The sequence below is a fragment of the Anas acuta genome, chromosome 1, assembly GCF_963932015.1.
Source record: "Anas acuta chromosome 1, bAnaAcu1.1, whole genome shotgun sequence".
NCBI classification, from domain to species: Eukaryota; Metazoa; Chordata; class Aves; order Anseriformes; family Anatidae; genus Anas; species Anas acuta.
In genome coordinates, this window is record NC_088979.1 from 191,101,730 (window position 1) to 191,121,247 (window position 19,518).

General features: G+C 36.8%; 1 protein-coding gene across 10 annotated transcripts in view; it reads right to left on the reverse strand.

The window, feature by feature from the left end:
* KMT2E (lysine methyltransferase 2E (inactive)) overlaps positions 1–19,518 on the reverse strand; it is a 73,488-nt gene that overhangs the window by 32,786 nt on the left and 21,184 nt on the right. For all 10 annotated transcript variants that reach the window (XM_068669813.1, XM_068669806.1, XM_068669807.1 and 7 more), the window contains 10 exons: positions 13,855–13,966; positions 13,271–13,500; positions 11,615–11,695; positions 10,775–10,833; positions 6,802–6,974; positions 5,412–5,450; positions 3,469–3,681; positions 1,970–2,100; positions 791–908; positions 529–638 (listed from right to left, as the gene is read on the reverse strand). In XM_068669813.1, coding sequence (XP_068525914.1) covers positions 529–638; positions 791–908; positions 1,970–2,100; positions 3,469–3,681; positions 5,412–5,450; positions 6,802–6,974; positions 10,775–10,833; positions 11,615–11,695; positions 13,271–13,500; positions 13,855–13,966 — 1,266 coding nt within the window. The remainder of the gene's footprint in view (positions 1–528; positions 639–790; positions 909–1,969; positions 2,101–3,468; positions 3,682–5,411; positions 5,451–6,801; positions 6,975–10,774; positions 10,834–11,614; positions 11,696–13,270; positions 13,501–13,854; positions 13,967–19,518) is intronic.

Here is a 19,518-nt window from a genome sequence, read left to right on the forward strand (position 1 = left end):
TTTTCCCCAGATAATAAAAGGAGCAGCAGTTATATTCAGAAAAACGTGTATTATAGTATATAATTTAAGGCACTAAGCATGCAGTATTTTTGAATGTTCTTAATCACCTATTTATAGCTCAATTCCAGACACCATCTTCCCAATGTTATACTACAGAGCCACTCTGAAATACGGCATCACTGTGTAGTTCTACATTTTTTCTTTTCTCCCCGCATTAGGGGGCACCTATATACAGAGAAGTTTTCATAGTCCATGTTTGCTCATATTCACCCGAGTTTGCATGTTATCTGCATTACTAATAGGTAACTACAATATTGCTAACATTAGCAACAGATATTCAGTAATAAAAATATAAAAGAAACCCTGCCTAAAGATACACTATTCACTGCAAACATAAATACTCGAGGAGCACTGCATTATTAATGCATGCAAAGAAGCGAACGATACAAAAATCAAGGTCACCCTGAATGCATCACAACTTAACAGGCATTAAATGTTATTTAATGAACAGCGTGCTCAAATACTTACCAATTTCCATAATCAAAATCAAATGCTATTGTAATCTCTGCTCCCTTTGGAATGTTATGGATGGAGTAAATATAAAGATGAATCGTTCCATCTTCAATTACATGCCTCACCTATGTAAAAGAGAACATCATTTTACTGTAATGAAGATTTATTGTTGTTGTATAGAAATTGCAGAAAGTGCTCAAATTATCACTTGGAAAAAATCAAGGGGAAGGGGACATGTAAGTAAATAAACCTAACTTAATTTCATGTATATGCTCACCTCTGCATTTGGTGTACATGAACGCCTGATGAATCGAGCTTCATTTCCAAAAGTCCTTGCATCGACACACATTTCTAGCCCATGGAATTTGGAATAAAACAAAACAAATGGGTATGGCCTAAAAAAAAAAAAAAAAAAAAAAAGAAAAGAAAACCAGACCATTTTTTTACATTCTAAATACAGCCTATTTGATACAAAATTAATTAATGTGAAATAGTGTTGGCAAGACACACTGAATTTGAGGGCTAATCTGAGAACAACCCCCTTGCATTTGAAGCTTCACATTCTCCAAATATATTTTCAGAATACTGAAAGTTTGAGTCACAGCCCTAAATGCAATTCTTCTGAATGGGATTTAAAAAGAAAAACAAACACTAAACATGGAAGAGACGAGGTAAAGATTCTACATCTTTCTTAAGCTTTTCTTGTAACTAACTCTAAAATGAAACTCCAGTAGAAATGTAGGTGCCTCAGATAATCACCTCAAAAAAAAACAAAAAACACCCCACCCCTGCCTAGTTCTTGCAGTACCATTAGCACCCAGCCTTCTTGAAGGAATTGGGCATCTCAACACTCTGCCAAGACATACTTTAAGTTTGCTATTGCAGTTGCCTGAGAACCCTCCTGTCTTTACTGAGCAAAAGCTCTACACTCGCTTCTCCAGCAAGTGTCTTGCAATGTCCCAAGTCAGTGTGAGCCGGCATTTAATGGCAGTGCTGACAATGATCTGCAGGAAGCAGCCACGCATTACTCAGTAACCCACCAACCATGGCAGTCAATAAGCCCATGTTGACTTGTGTTCCATTCTGTTCTTAGCCTGATAGAATTAAAATCTCTCCCTCTCAAAAAAAAAAAGTCTTTACCACTACTTTGCTAATTATTTTAGGATGGCAAGACCTGTCAATCCCTGGGTTAAGGTGCACATCTACATAATTGAGAACGCAGGAATCCTTTAGCCAGGTAAGAACAAAGAAGGAAGAAACTATTTCCTGAAGAGAGCTATAATGATATCCAGGAGAGAGGGGAGGACACCAGCTACCAGCTGCAATTATTTTTAATCGAACAACAAGTAAATGCAAGGCACCACTGGTAATCAAGACCCACTTGTATCTTAGGCACAAGTTTGGCAAAAGAGCATTTAATAGTTACCCTATTATAACATATTTGAAATAAACAAACCTTTTAAAGAAATATCCATTAGCTTCAAATTGTTCTCTCAGCATGAACTTTCCTCTGTATTCAATAATAAGTGCATCAGGAGGCAAGTCTTTGGCAGCTTTTAAAATTTTCTTGTTTTTTTGCACGTAACTCTATAAAGACAGAAGTTAATTTATGAAACAATGGCAAAAATGGGTGGAAAATTATTAACAGCAGATCATACTTCCACAACCACTGAACACCGCTATACGAACCGAAAATTTTGGGGTAATTAAACCTCCACACTAATTTGATCAAGCAGTCCTGTTCCCGTACCAATGCAACTAGTTAAGAACTTAAATTCAAAAAATGCCTTAGCCTTGTATTCTAGTACAGCTAAATCGCAGCATACAGATGTTCTCACTATTCAAGTATTTTATCCCACAGTACATTTAACTGTCAGCACATGTTGAATTGCTGCATTCATTTGCATAATGCTTTCAAAAGGCTTCAATTCCTCCAAACAAAACAGAACATGCAAACATACAAGGACATCCATGATTCATTCAAGGAAAAAACAGAACAGGAAAATATCAAAATAATAAAAAAGAAACCTGAGAAAGTTTGCAAATTTCTTATTTCTGTATCTTTAGATGGAAGGATGTCTTTTAATTAAAAACCAATACATACCCTGACAATTAGTGAACTCTCAAAACTGTCACCGTCAATCAAAAAGGAAGTAGCCTCTATGTAGGCAAAAGGCTCTGTAAGCAGGGATATTCCTCTAAGGAGGCTGTCCCATATGCCATGATGGTCTTTGAGGAAAAGAAGCAAAGATGCTTCTATTAATCTGCTACAGTAACTACTCCTTGAGATTTCTGCTACAAAATGCTAAGGTCTGTTATATGGCTCTGATTTTAAGCTGATCATTAACTGATGTCAAAGACAGAAAGACATTGCACAGTTTCTTCATAAACTAGAAATTACAGGATCACAAGAGTACAGAGTCAAACATCAGTACTGGGATACCACCTACCATCAGAAACATCCTTCATGATGAAAATGAAGTTCTATTCTATCTGAATATCTAAAAATCCAGAACAGACTTACCACATCTCAAGAAAAACACATGCAATTAACATGTCGATACACTTAGTAGAAAAAATATCAAATTGTGATACTTCTTTCTACTCTAACCATTCCTGGTATTCCTTACACATCAGAGAAACAGTAGCAAGGAAGTTTACTGTGTTACTACCTCCACAACAAACGTTTTAAAGGACAATTCAGGTTTTAGGCATTTTAACTATTTTATGAAAATTGGTATGTAAATATGATTATAATCAAGAGCGATACAGCATGTATGAACATCAATTAGAAACTCTGAAAAAGCTGTTACAACTCTGATGCTTACGTCTGGTGAGACAAGATAGAGGAAATGAATGTGAATTCATTTACTTGTTTATTTTTAAGTCATCTAAATTGTTACCTTTGTTATGGTAAAAACACACAAACAACGACAATGTGGCACAGCTCCTTACCTCTACTGGAGGTTTGAAAATCAGATTGCTGGTGCTGACTTCTTTTTTGTCATTTCCATTGCCTAATCTCAGAGCTAGTTTTTGTGCCTCCCTCTGAACACCCTCACTGTACTGGTTGTTACTTGCTTCTTCATAACGATCCATCCATGCCTTGATTTTAGTTTCCCATCCAAAGTTCGAACTGTCAGCTGGATCTATCTCTGGAGCCGAGCCCTATAAATCAGAGTAAGCAACCAGTTATTACAAGGTTAAGATTTTATTTATTTATTTATTGAAAGGTTCCCACTAGTAAGCTAGAAACTCAGAATATGTCTACAACATGCTACAAAATAAAAGGCAGGAGAATGCCATATATTTAAATTTATATGCAACAACTATGATAATTGAGTTCTGTCTTAACAGTACTTTGCATGCACTTTTCCCTCCACTACAGGAAGGGAAAGTTCACTCTATGGGAAGTACAATTTTAATTTCTGTATTATTTAAGAGCACTCCACTGAATTCAATAGTATTACATTTGTTCTTTTATAAACAGCATCATTTCATAATCATTGACCGAGTTCAGGAATACATCCCTTTTCAACAGGGATTCTGGCTTTTAGCAGGATGAGGATGGAGACTGACATCGTCTCCTCCCAAAACTGCCCTGCATCAGGAATCTAACAGTGCAGGAATTGGAGGTCAGATCTCCCTTTCTACTCAACTTTATGAACATATGCAAATATAAAGAACTCCGGCTTCAATTCAATTACACACAGATTCAATACACCCCTTTCAGCTTTAAGGGCTATGCTACATCTTCCTGCTTCACATCTTACAAAGCTTTACAAATCCTTCTACTACTGCAATGAGGTGCAAAGGCTGCAAACTCAAACATTACAGGCTTTGCACACAGCAGTTTTCTCCCCTTGCCTGTTCCTCACTAAACAATTTTCTTTTGCAGTGCTTCGGGTCCTTTCACTTTCAAAGAAAGTACCATTGTACCTCCAGACCTCACAAACAGCAGGCAGGCTGCAGCCAACCAGTGCTCCTTATGGACAGCAGCAGCCAACGCTCCCTTTTCTATCCACCTGAGCAGAGACACTATTAAACATTCATAAAACAGCAAGTAGTTCAGTACTTTTAATTTACCTGTTACTAATAACATTTATTTTGTGCATTGCGGGAACCATACATACAAACAGTGTAACAAAGTGATGCAGTTTTAAAAAAGCAACAGAGCCACACGAACACCAAATTCATAAAGACAGAATTGAGATTTTATTCTGATTTCCTTATTTTGTCTTCATACTTGCAAGTCCCAGTCATATCTGGTATATCTTAAGCCTAAGGTGTGTCCTACGTGTATTTATCTCAAGCATGAATAAACTATGGGAAGTATCTAGCTTTCACATGATTAATACATCTCTCCCACAGAAAATCTGAGGACTGCTATAACATTACAGTCTTAGAAAGCAGACATCCAAACACTATTCCTTAAACGATGCCAGCACCTGATCATTACAGAGACTATGCCCGCACTAGCAAACTGTCCCACCAGATGAATACACCTGTGTATGACAGCAGAAATGCCAGCTCTCAAATGCAACACAGTCACTTCATTCTTTTGCTGCTTACAGTTATTGATAAGTTGGAGTTACTAAACTCAGATGAAGCACGTGGGAACTTTGTTCCCTTGCATAGCACTGAAGTGCCCTAATTCCTCCACTGGATCTTGAGTATCAGGTATTCTTGGGGAAAAAAAGCTCACATTATACTATTTTGGTTAACTTTGCAGAACAAAAACATGCTTTTTATACCTTTAAAATTACTATGGTAACTACATAACTCATTATTAAGAGTATTTTAGTACTTTAATATGAAGCATCAGTGTATTTGGGACTATGCATTCAGTAACATACAATTAAGGTGTATAACAAAAACAAAGCACTGAATCACTCTACCTTTACTCTTGAAGATTTCCTGGATCCTTCTCGAAATGCCTGAAACAAAATTATGTTTATTTTCTTAGGAGGAAATACAAAATCTCTTAAGCAATTCAAAACATGTTTAACAATTACCTCCTCTTTTGTGGACCATTCTCATCATGCAAGAAGAAAACAGACGAGCTACTCAAATCTCAAGGCAGTGGCTTATCTCCCACAAAATATATTAAAAAAAATAAAATCAGCATTTCAAACTAAGTGTACATTGGATTTCAGTGCTAGTAGTCCACGTACCCCTGCCTTTCTCCCACATTACAATGTGACTCTAGAAATTCAGAACGCAACGAAGAGTAACTCAACAGTTATTTAGGGAACGCCCTTTACTTAGCAGGTTAAGTCTGTGAATAGCCCATATCCTTTACTGCAATAATTATCAAAAGAGGGGAGGGGAGAAGCAGGTGACAGAGAACCTGTAAAATTCACTTTCATTCTGAAATTTCATTCTTTAAGTTATGTTATGTTAGGAGACAAAAAACAGTAGAATACAATGTAGTAAAATTTATATTCAGAACCTTTCATTCAAAAGGCAATATTTACTTAGTGACTGGTATCTTCTTGGAAATATTATTTCTCACTCCTATGTTTAAAGGACAAAATTCTCATCCAAGCCAGTGAAACTTAACTGCAGAAGGCAACTCATTAGTTTAGGAAATCCCATGTACTTTACTTCTTAACGTAGAAAGTATGTTGCTCACAACCAGACGGTACTATCACAATACCCTCTTCACCAAATTATTTCAGTAGCTAACTTTCTGACAGCACACTTCCATACAATTTCAACTCAAATAAATGAACATAAAGTCAACATCAGGACATTGGGCAGCAACCCAACTAGAACAAGTTGCCCAGAGAAGCTGTGGCTGCCCCATCCCTGGAGGTGCTCAAGGCCAGGTTGGATGGCGCTTTGGGCAGCCTGGGCTGGTGGGAAGTGTCCCTGCCCACAGCATGGGGCTGGAACCAGACAATCTTTAGGGTCCTTCAAATCCAAACCATTCTATAACCACTTCTGAGCTTAAACCACAACTGATGAGACAATTCTTCTTTGTTATCCAAAGCCTGCTTTGCCTCACCTCTACCTGTATTAAGCAGTTTGGCCAAATACAATTCCTCCTTACAAATTCTATCTCAATTATAAAATTGAACTGTCATGGCTACCTCTTACTTTCTGAGAACGGAAAAGGCATGAAGATTGTACCATGTACTACAACAGAATATTACATTTTAATCTAAACCCAGGTAGTAAAATATTAGTAACAATAACCTGGATTTTAAAACCAGTGTCTCTTGGTAAGAAATGTCACACAGCTGTAATTTATAACAGAAAAACAGAAATATTACATTCACTTACTTTTTTACATTTTGCTATGTTCTGCTCTTTCTCCCCACTTTTTTTCCTTTTCTTATCATTGACCTTTGTAACTCTTGTAGCAGTTAATGTAATTGTGGTTGGTGTATGTTGAAAAGCAGTATATAGTTCCACAGGAACCTCATCACCACTCTCTGTTGCACTGGTATCCCCATCTTTAAAAGAAAGAACATTTTGTAAGCAATGACATAACACAGAAGGAACATTCACTAGCTACTCTACACCTGCCTTTGAAAGTCCAAAATGTGTACTGCCAAATATTTCAGGAACTCATACACAAAATTCACCAATAGTTTTAACAGCATGAAAATTAATATCTGTGAAAAGCTAGTAAATTAGCAGATGTTTGCAATGCCAGGTAAGAAAAAGATACCAGACTAACTCATTTTTTAAAATTGAATTATTTTGTAGCATTCCATTATAAGCAAAATTAGAATTGAAATCAAAAATGGTAAAAAAAAAAAAAAAGAACTACTCGTCAACTCATCACCTACATAAGGCCTTTACTTGTAATACAGCTTTGGGATTCTCTGATGACGATATTCTAGAGAGGATTAAAATTAATGACTGCCCAGCATTTCTTTTGAAAGCCTATTAATCAGTCATGTGCAAGTTGTAATCAACTACTTGAGATGAAATTTTTAGTGTCAAGTTCCTTTTCCAGGGCAAATATGTCAATGTTGCTGAAAGCCTTCTCTCAAAAAAAAAGAAAAAAAAAAAGAAAAAATCCCCTGAAGATCACTCTGCTACTCCCAAGGAAAAGTAGAAGTCTATTTTTCCTTTTTAAAACAAGATTGTACACAAACTGTTATTTTTGTTTTCTGTTGTGACACAAAGACCTAAAGCCAAAGTTTGAAGTTTAGCATACATCAGCATTTATGTCAGACAAATACATTTCCTGACCTGAAACAGGATTACCCTAGTTCTGTCAAGATGAAAGGCTGTCAACTGTGGGGAGGATTGGAAGAGAGATGGTACAAATAGATAGCAGACTGTTCTTCAAGTATGCTTCGTACAGACTTCTCACATTTTAGCAGGTTTTCCAAATATTCTGCCTTCAGAGCATTTCACACTACCAAGACTTTTTGAAACCACACAGGGGAAGGCTTTACAAATACTTACGATGAGAGCAGAGAAAACATTCCTTCTGAGCTCAAAAGGATGTTGCCTTTATCAGTGCACTCAACAGTACTATCTATTCTTGAAAACTTCTCTAAATAAAGAGATCCAGCTACTGGTTAGTCTGGATTTTTCTTGCTCACAGCATTCCTTAAACAGGATTCCTCTGTGAACAGTAAGCAACCCAGTTTTACGATCTTGGTTCTTTCTAAACTTGTTAGACAAAGCTATACTTTACCTATAAGTTGATGTAGGAATATTTATGCACGTATTATATATATATAAATTTATATAGGTGATCTTAATTTGTTGCATCTCTACTGGGACTATTTTATGAACTATCACTAAAAACACACAGAAGAAACGTCTAATAAAAAACTAATTTAAAGACTAGCCGAACAACCAACAACTGGAAAATGAAAACACAAAAATTCCTCACCCTTAAAATCACCTATATTGTATTCCATACACTAATGCCTACAGCATCATTACATATCATGTCACAGGCAAAACCAACCAACCAAAAAAAAAAACAAAACAAACACCAACCTGAAAGCCCCCACAGAACACCGCCTTCCTCAGGGAAGCACCATTTCAATACTGTTGTCTGTCTACTCTGTGCTCTAGCTTACTGTAAAAAAGTAATTACCTCAATCAAACATATAATTACACCGAGTTGTTTTGAAACACTCCTTCCTAACCTACATAACCTGCTTTCACTTTGAAGAGCCTTCGCAAAGCACAGTAAGTGAAGGTTTTCCATCTTGGAAGGCAAGGTACAAAGTTCCCAAAAGTTTCACAAAAATTACGAGCCCAGACACTTCTCCATAAGCAGCACGTGGCTTCAGCAGCACCTATTTCAAGACCAGACCACCTGCAGCACCATCCTTGAACAAGTAACATATTTGGCTACTGTATCTTTAAATGAAATCATCCTTGACAAAATTAGGTGCTTAACAAAGGTAGCGCACTGAGCCAAAGCTGGCAATGTAATCCACAGAGAGCAACATCATACAACCGCGGGCCCCAGAACAACAGACTAGGAATGCTGCAAGGAAGAAAACTCATATGGTTACGCACACAAGACACTCACCCACTTTCACATCATGGGACATGTTTCCCTAAAGGCTCTTTTCTTGAGGTCAAACAACTGATCTGTTACTTGCTGCCCACTTTTTAGCTCTGGATGCAACATGGCTAACAGCAGCAACACTTCAGAAATCTTTAGAATGAAAACCATTACACGGTGAAGTACTCGCACATCTAAATGAAAAGCCTTATTATATACAAGCCTCTGAACCTCTGTATACATATTTAGTCAGAACACAGAGATCAGGCAACCTTGCCTATAAAAACCTCTAACTTAATACCAAATAAAAATATTTGAAAGCACCAGAATGTTACTGAATTAACAGATCCATTGGAATCAATGCCTTTTTTTCTCTTTCTACTTGACAGCATCTATTGAAACTGTCCATTTTTACTAGTGTCTCATGGTATATGAACATACCTGGAATTACTTTAAGCCTGACTGAACCAAGCCACATCAACACAAAAAGTGCATTTAGCCAAGCAAGTGTATTAGCTGAATGAAAATCAACCAGAGAGCATGTTAACATGAGAACATGTTAATTTCTAATTACTGTGATTTTTAGTACTTAATTAACAGAGCACTAAGTCACAGCTTAAACAGGGTAGTCTTTTTTTTTATTTTTTTTTATTTATTTATTTTTATCATTTTGATACTTAAGATTTACCATTTGCCATTTGTTTTCCTATTGACTACACAGAGCAAATTTAAAAGACTACTTTTGAGTTCTAAATTCATCTAGCAGGTCAACCAAAACTTTATGAAGTAGGTTTAGTTCTGTTAAAATGAAAGCAGACAAAACCAGAAATTATTATGGTGTTCTAAATAAGTCATTAATGTCTAACTGACTAAAGCAGCTTGCACAAACCCCTAGCACTTCTGAGACAGAATTTGAAAGTAAAACATGTTAAGCTCTAGACGGTCTTCTATGTTACGACTTTTGCAACAGAGCTTTAAAGTTATCACCTGTCAACCAAACCCATGACACGTTTTGACAATGGATTGACAGAACTCCTGACAAATTAATGTCAGTTGAGCTTTGACATTCTGTAAATGGTAGTAGAGCTCATTTCATAAAATAGAGACTAAAAAGCTCCTTGCTTCATCAGATTATCAAAACAAAGAGTTGTTATTAATTTTTGTGGTTGACAAAAATACCTATATACATATACAAATCTAGAGCCAACAAATCAGTTAGGATTACCTCTCAAAGCTATACTACATTGTTTTAAAGCTCATTTATTATGTAATTCTTCATCAGAGACAGGAGTATCACCAGTAATGGAATAGTTTTAAGATGTTAGTATTAGAATAGAAGTAGTCTACACTGTCAAGGAAGGAGTGACAGAAACATGAAGTCATTTTCTCCCCAAAAGAAAGTGGACTTAGCAACCCTCTCTTATCCCAGTAGTCTCAAACTTTCCCATCTATCTTCAGTAGCTTACTCAGAGCACTCTTGTTACTGTAAAAGCTACATTAATTCTTAAGATACTTTAACAATGTTTAGAATGAATTATTCCACAACAAATTGGTGGTGACATCTTTTAAGAAAACACTTGGAACTTCAACTATTCTGATATAAAGCTCTTATTAACAATAGTCACGTAGCAGGTATTGGTTTACTGAACCTTATATACTGAAGGATATCAAAATTACAAAGAACTGCGTATACGTTCTTACATCTATGCAACTGATATTTATTTTATCATCTTTACTGAAGAAAAATCTTTTAAAAGCTTTACCCACCTGACATATTTTCCCTTTTCCTTTGCTGTAACAGCACTGCCCTTTCTTTATCCAAATTCCTGAAATTAAAAAAAAAATAAGTTTCACTCCATGCCTTACACTTATGCATCAATATATCCAAGTATTTAAACAGAACTTCACTGTAATACAAGGCACATGTGGGTATTCAAATCACTTCAAAACATAATGAAAATATAGGTAGCTCATAAGAAAGACTGACAGTTGGCCCATGGATTACAACTAAACAGGAATTAAACAGTTCTTTTGCAGATTCCTTAAATCATCACAATATAATAACAAAGATCCTAAGACAGTATGGTTCAAGCAATTTCCCAGGAAAAAAAAAATATTTGTAATTAAACGTTTTCTGAACACACTTCTTTTATTCACTGTTTAAATGACAATGTGCAATGTAACTAACAGGTAGCATTTTATGCTCTATATCCCAGAACAGCTATTATTAAAGGCAGGTATAATCTACCTACCACAGAGAACTAAATGCCCTCCTGGTCATGTTATAGGACTTCAGGTTTGAGAGGGAGCATAAAAATACCCATTCCAGAGCAAGAAATCCTTGGATCCACGACTCATTGCTATGTCAGTAAGTGTTTCAATGGTTTAACCCTGTCATCTAGTGAGGAGAAACAATGACAACTAAACAAGAGAATGCAGACTGGTAAGGTCATCTGCATCAGAAACATAGCTCCTTCATCTACAATTCTCAAGATTATGCTACATGGTCTGCATTTTTAACTGTTGGTTGTTCCAGGACTTTTGTTTTGTGTTTCTGTTTTGTTCTTAAATATTCTCTACTCATACTAGCTGATCTGAACTACTCACCTTGGTTGACAACGTTCACACAGATATATGTCAGGAATATGCTGCCGGTCAATTCCCATGCAGTCAATGTGCTGCCAGACACTACAAAAAAAAAGACCTTTTGGTTATTTTAACCAAAAAGTTACAACTGTACAACTTTACAGACTCTTTGTGTGTAAATACACACACTCTTTATATATATGATTTTTTCCCCTCCTGTCATGATCTTGACTCAGATTAAACACTACCTAAAAACTACTTACTGAATTACTGTCTTCATCAGCCCTCTGCTAGCCTACTGACTTTCTATTCTGCTGATCACTGCAATTCCAATCTTGGGGCTGCCTCCCAATGCTTCTGCTTCCTTAGTCTTTTTTTTTTTTTTGGTTGATTTTTTTTCTCAATATAAAAAGGGAATTCATTTTCTTTATAGCATGCCAACATGACACCCACACCACAGATTCCTTTGCTTGACTGCACAGTCCTCTGTAGGAGCACAAGTCACACGACTGGCAGGACTGTTGTACAACACAGGAAGAGCTTTAACTGCTTCCCACAGTCAAGGAAGAAAGGCTGCTTGCTAGGCTGAATGCTAGAAGTAACTGGGACACAAAAATCACTTGAGAATTTCTCACAGTTCTCCCAGCACCTTACATAAAATCTCTTCTTCAAAACTAGCAGACTACCGGTGACAATCTACAATTCCCCTGCTGAAGGAACATCTCTATTTTAAACTAAGAGAGATCTCTATTTTTTCTAAGAGAGATCTCTATTTTAAACTAAGAGAAAAGGTTACCAGAATCAAGGACCATTGAAAATGAACAAGCTTGTTATGACAGAGGAATAAGACCTGAACTATTGTTTTAATTAACTGTAGTAATCATTTTAGAAATACTACTTAGTAAATTCAGCAACATCAATTAGCTCATTATAAGTATTGAATGAGAATATACAGACTAACACTGAGTAATTCCAGAAATACAAGATTTGTCTTCTCCTGCTACGTGTCCCACCTCTAAAAATTTCAAAGCTCCATTTTCCAAAATGCAGTTGTTCAATAGCATCTGCTTATGTAAGTAGCTATTTGATCATACTAAAACACGAACACAAGTTTAAATATTTTAACTCTGGGTTCCCAAATAAGAATCTGTTAGCTTTAAGAATTTCAGTAACTATCGAAAGACCACGTCTTTTGAAGATGAAGAGTTCCTATCAGAAAGATAACACACACAAAAAAGCCTGTTATTTGAGAGGCTTATGTCATATTGCTTTGCTTCCTGCAAGTTACTTGGTTTACACGCACATACCTTCCCAAAACACTTGATTACTTGGTACCTTTTTATTTCACCATATTGACAAATAGCTTGGAGAAAATAAATACCCTTTTTAGAAAGAAAAAGGCAAAGACATCCTTACTAGAGCAACAATACCTAAGTGAAGGTATGAACAAATTGACATGAAAAGTTAAGAGAGACTGGGATAAAGTATGAAATACTCGTTACTTTTAATCAACTACTCTGCCTATTAAAAAACCTTAAACCTTCAAACATTGTTCTGATTAAGGAAGTTTCCTCTGTCTTATGAATCAAGACTGTTAAAACACCATTTAACTGCACTCAATTTGTCAATGCAGCTTTAAAGTCATTTTACCTTTTCAATACATTTAATATTCATTACCTGCATTTGTCACAACAGATCATATATCCATCATCATGTGTAAAGCCACAAATGCATCTGGTAATATCAGTTCCATAGCTTCCATCCTCTGACGTACTGATGGTGGTAGCACTGGAGGTTTCATCAAAGTTGGGAGTGGTAAATATGCCTACTTCATTCTTGTTTATAAGCACTGATGGAGGAGGAGAAGCTGGAGGCGTTGGAGGAGGCCGAGCACCATAGTTATGGTCCTAGATTTTTTTTGAAAGGTAAATTACAGCTCTTAAGTGTCAGACATTCTGATGGTTATTTAAGCCAAAGTATAAGATTAACTTTATAAGAAGTCTCTGAAGTTCTGTGCATTTTTAAAAATTAGGTTTAAACTTATTTCTGTCATTGCTCATTCTTGGTGTGTGTTGTTTTTTTTTTTTAACCTTCTCAACTATGTTTTACATAAAATTCACCATGTTCTGTATTCAGCTTTCTAATCAACTATTTTTAGGCATTTTACCCAGCTCCCAATAAAATACAAAACTATAAGCACGAATCAGGAGTTTTTCCTATTTAAGAACAGCAGATTTTACCATATTTAGCACGAAACTTACTGCATAGGGCAAACCAATGTAACTGTGTGAATGCGAGCTGCTGGTATACAACTGGTGTGGATAACTGTTCGATTTTTCAACTACCACAGGGCTAGCTTCTACAGATTCTGGTCTGCAAAACAAAAACAGAAGAATAATAAATAGTTGTACAAATAAATACAAGTAATTTATTAATGTTACGTCAATATACTTGTTAGTTATGATAATTGTTTCACAACTGCTAAGTAATTACAGGCTGTTCCTGTTAAAAAGGAGTATACAAAAAGGATCAGGAATACAACAATCACCACCACCAAAACCACTTTTACTCCCCCAGCTACCCAATTAGAAAAAAAAACAGCACTTTTCTTTAATCTATAAGGAAGCTTCCAGAGTGGCAGAGAACTTATACCTCTGTAGCTACAAAACTTTTAAAAAAAGAGTACATGCTAAATGATTTCACAGAACATGCAAATCTAGGCAGAAATACAGGTTACACACTTTGTCAGGAACTCATCGATCAGTATGCACAGGCCTATCGAGTTGCAATAAAAGCTAAAGAAAGGACTTCAGCTTAATTAAGACAAAAGACAGAAGCAACAATACACACAACTGCAACCCGTTGAGGACACAGCCCCACATAGCACAGACACTATGAAATTCTGCAGAGACATCTAGTGGTAGCATCAGCACATGACTCTCAACATCTTCATGAACCAGCACCCACAGCAGCACTGTTTCTGCAAACAGAAACCTTAAGTAGGACAAATCTAAAAAAGGCACTCATCGATTTATTTTTTACCTTGAAAGAAAAAGCAAACCGTTTTCTAGATGAAGCTTGGTAGAGAAAGGCAGTGTCACCTCTAATAGAGGAACTATGGTTTATACATACTAAACCACAACGCAAAAGTTGAGAAGGGTAAAGGAATATTAAAACAGGAGTATCTTTTTGAATCCAAGAAATTTCTCAGTTCACGTGTCACTAACTTATTGGTTTTGCACTGCACCATGCAATCCAATCACACCAGTACAAGCTTTAAATTAATGCAGTCACCTAGCTGCATTAAGAATTACATTTTCTGGCTTTTTTAAACACTGAGGCAGGGCGAAATACCAGCATCTTTTAAACTGAAATAGCTTTTGACTGGCATCACAAGTTGAGCCCAAGTGGGTACTTTTCTAATTTTAGTTTCACTGTGCATCAAATCTTTTTCCCCACAAAGATTCAGTAATTCCTTGAGCTGATGTTTTAAAATTGGTCATTCTGAATTCTAAGTTAAAGCAGAAATTCACGTTTTTCTCATTCTTCGTGTTTTTCTTGCATTGATATAAATGCAAGTTTTTTTTTTTAGTATGCCATGAAGTGAAGCAAGCCTGATTTAAGAAGACACCAGCAACTCAAGCTTTCTGCTAACATGTCTGTAAGAATGTAATTTTTCTTCCTGGGAAGAACATACAGAACTGGAAGCGTCCCACTAACATCTTTAGCAGCCTGTTTCTTCTCATTAGCTTTTCCCTTTGTGATCTTACTGTGTAGAAAGAATCGCTAGTTAAAAATGCTATCATCAGAAGACATTAGTCACAAAAGTTCAGGGGGGAAAAAATGTCTTAAAAATTACTGACGTTTCTAACAGTCACCATGCCTGGTAGGGGAATGTATAGATCACACAAAGTACTAGCAGATAAGAAACAGAGCTTGTAAGTACAGTAGATTGAGGGGAAAACCAACTCTGAAGTCACTTGCCCTTACTTATCTCAAACCCAGAAAAATCCTCATTTCTTTTTTTTACACCACTTCTCAGCTGGAAAGTACTTTTTATCAGAGTTTGTTGGAATTACATCCCAGAAGCAGCCAGGTTCATCAAGCCCAAATAAAAAAAAAAAAAATCAAAAGGACACCAGTTGGAAAAAAACCTGTCTTTCCCACAGATTTGCCTTTATATGCTGACCACACCTGCACTGGTGTACAATGCATTTGGGCAGTAATCAACACTATTAATGTTGCCTAGTTAATACTTCTAGGATCTTGCCAGTCCAAATGCCAATTAATCAAGAGCCAACTATCCATCCAATAAACACATCAATCAATTTTAACATGCCCTCAATACCCTCAATACTTCACTAGGTGAACATTCAGCGAAAGATACAAGAAAGGAAGCACACATCCTAAAAAGGGAGGCCATACATATTTCATCAACTGACTACAAAATTAAAAGGCACTCTTGCAAAATACGAAGCAAGACAAAAGACCCTACTCCTTAAATATATTTCTACCTACACTAGCCGTTTAGAAACCACTTAAGAGAAGCACTTTAAAATTTAGAAATTTAGAGGCATAACTTTTGTGGGAAGCAAAAGCATTAAGCTTCTAAAAAGGAAATGCAGAAATAAATACAATCCATTAACCCTAATTATTTTAATACCTGTAGAACACAGAGTGGAGGATTAAAACCAAAAAGGCACAACATTCATCTGAGCAAGAAAAAACAAAAATGGGTTGGGAGAAAACTGGGTGAGAAGCAAAGACAACTAAGCCTTCATATTTAAAAAGGAAAAAAAAAAAAAAGGCTTAACAGGCAGTATTTAAGCAGAATTAGCTTTCAGGAAAGCTTTTTTCCCCACCCAAACATTTGGGGCACACCTCTTAGTAAAATTCTTAATTGTACACTCAAAGCATTAGACATTACTTTCAGTTATTTATTTTTTTTAAACTGACGTTCTTTATCCCAAGAATCTAGTCTTCAGGACTCAATCTTTCTACCACTTACATGCCTGAACCATTTCTAACACCCAGAACATGACTTTGGAGCTAGCATCTAAGTACCTGACTTAGAAGACTGCAACCATGCTTGGTTGCAGACAAAACTATTATGTATGCTGACTATTAAAAATGCAGGAGAGGACAACACAGGGAAAGGAGATGAAGGGAAAAAAAATAGGATACAAAGCTAAAGATTGCAAGTATACATCCTGGGTAGTTCAGTCATACCCTAAACAAATGCTTGCATTCCTTTAAAAACAAAACAAAAACAAAACAAAACAAACAAAAAAAAACACCCACTGCTCCCGATCTTTCCACTGGCATTATTACCGGCATCTGAAAAAGCAAATTTTCAAGAAGAAAGAGGAAGCATTCAGATCTGAAAGAACATTGATGTTTTCCTTGCTCTTTTCTTTGACCTTAAACCACTTCTGTACCAAACTGAAATATCAAGCTTGGCACTCTTCTGAGCATGCCACATTTTTCAGCCTTACCTCAAACAGCTGTACCCTAACTATGAGGAGATGGTACAGTATTTTCAGTTTTCATCAAAACCATCTTAGAATATGGTATATTTGGAATTATACCCAAATCCTAATAACATGCTCTGAAACAAACAACTATTACCGTGATACACTGACCATGACATTTTGCTGAAGTGCTGTTAGTTAGGTGTTTTGGTTAGCAATTCAAAACCACGCTAAATATTTAGAAGTAGCACAACAGAAAGGACCCTTAAAAAAAGCAAAGATACTCCTATGTTCCCAGTTTGCAATGACTTGAAACATTCCTGTAACTTGAAAACAAGTGAAAAAATCAAAAGATACTATGTTTTCTTTTAAGAACCACTCAAATTTCAACTCTGCAGTTGAAAACTCTCATGCTCTGGGTTACTTCCTAGTGGTTCTACTTAACAGTACGGTGCAAACTGAAACATATTCTGCACATTGCCAGCAGATGGCATTAGTGAAAAATTAAATGGGCTACACAGGAAATCAGTTCACACACACAAAAAATCAGTCCCTATAAGCTTATAGCTCACCTATATTAAGGGAATAAACTACAAATCATTCTAAGCAATGGTAAATTTGTCTTTAGAAAAGTTCCCCTGTCCCCACCCCATTGCTCTCAAATGCCGTTTTGTTTCTGCCTGAGCAATAATTCCAGAAGAAAAGGTGGCAGTTTCTGACTACCAAAATTAGTCATTGGAATCTGGGGCCCTCAACCTCTTCTGTTAACCTTTCAGTATTCAAATGAAAAACGATCTCATTAAAACTGAAACTGTCATCCTGTAAAGCTTCCCTTAGGAAGGTTAGCTAACAGTACTTCCCAAAACACCTTTAAAACTCCAAATGAAACTTCTTGCTTCCAAGCATGCTTCAGCAACAGCAGCCTGCCATGCACCAGGTTGGCTTGGTCTAACCAGGGAGTCTGGGCTTGCTTTTCCTTTGTACCAGCACACCTGAGCATTATCTGGCTGAAGGTCAGCTCAGATAAAGGAATATAATTTATTTTGTATGAAAAGCAGATAACATTTTCTATTTCAACACACTTCACCTAGCCAAACACATCAGATGGCCTTAGCTACCTAGAGAACAGAAAACTGAGCGCTAATTCTCTACCACCAACTGCTACCTAAACATCCCATACCAGGCCCTACAGGTAATGCTGGCCTGACACCATTTACCAGCAACCTCCCCATTCTCCTATGACACTTTAGAAAAAAATAATCCCTGTTTCAACACCAGCTAATGGGTTAAGTTCTTCCTGATTTTTATTTAATACTGAAACATTCATAACCTTTTCTCCTGGATATTGAGCTCGATAAAATGATTGATACACTGTAGGGTTTTGGTTCAAAGTACATTCATACATTATAAGGGCCTTCTCCAAAAAGTATATACAGATATTAAGAGAAGAACAGTGCTATTGATGGTGTATCTTATACACTGAGCTACACTAACAATCTCTTCAGTCAGGAAGCACATATTGAACTTGGCAAAACAGCTGGCTCTGTATATTACTACAAGGTCTTTAATGATAAAAGAGGGATTCTCTTAAAAAGTGACTGGTATTCAGCTTTAGAAAGCCTTTTACAAGTGAAGCAAAAATAAAGGCAAAATGTACAGATGTGGGGGTATACGTGTGAGAGAGATCATAATGCTTTGTTGGGCTGCAACAACGTGCAGGCTGCATACTATTACATGTAAAGTTTTCACTGAAATGCACACACAACAAAAAAAAAAGGACTCTGACTATGGTGACATAATGAAGATCAATCTACCCCTGGAGAATTTAGGTTCAAGTAACAGAAGAGGAGCTATTGCACCCAATTTAGAAGACACTCACACCTTCAAGGAGGAGTTATGTTTCTCCACCTACCTATTTGACAGAATCACAGCACAACTGTAGGTGTGGCAGAGCCCTCTGGAGGCCAGCTGCTCCCACCCCTGCCCAAGCTGAGCCACCCAGAGCCACTTGCCCATGTGCAGGTGGCTTCTGAAGGTCTCCAAGGAGGGAGATGCACAGCCCCACTGGGCAGCCTGTGCCAGTGCTCGGTCACCCACACAGCACAGAAGTGCTTCCTCCCCACGTCCCTCTGGATGGCAGCACAGCCCTCTGGTGAACGAGGCCCTCCCCCCAGTTGTGTTATCTGCCAGCTTACAGTACCCCAGTGTACAGGTCATTAATGAAGATTTTAAACAGGACTGGTCCCAGTATTGACCCCTGGGGCCCTCCAGTAGTTACTGGCCTCCTTATTAAAAGTATGTAAGTGAAACTGTATGTAACAGATAAACTACCCACCATTAAAAAACCACCACACTAATCCCTTAGTTTAAAGCATGTTTTATCCTTTAGGGCTCCTTCTCCTACATAATTAGGTTTGTCATTCCCCCTCTCTCTTGTGTTTGCTCACGCTTCAG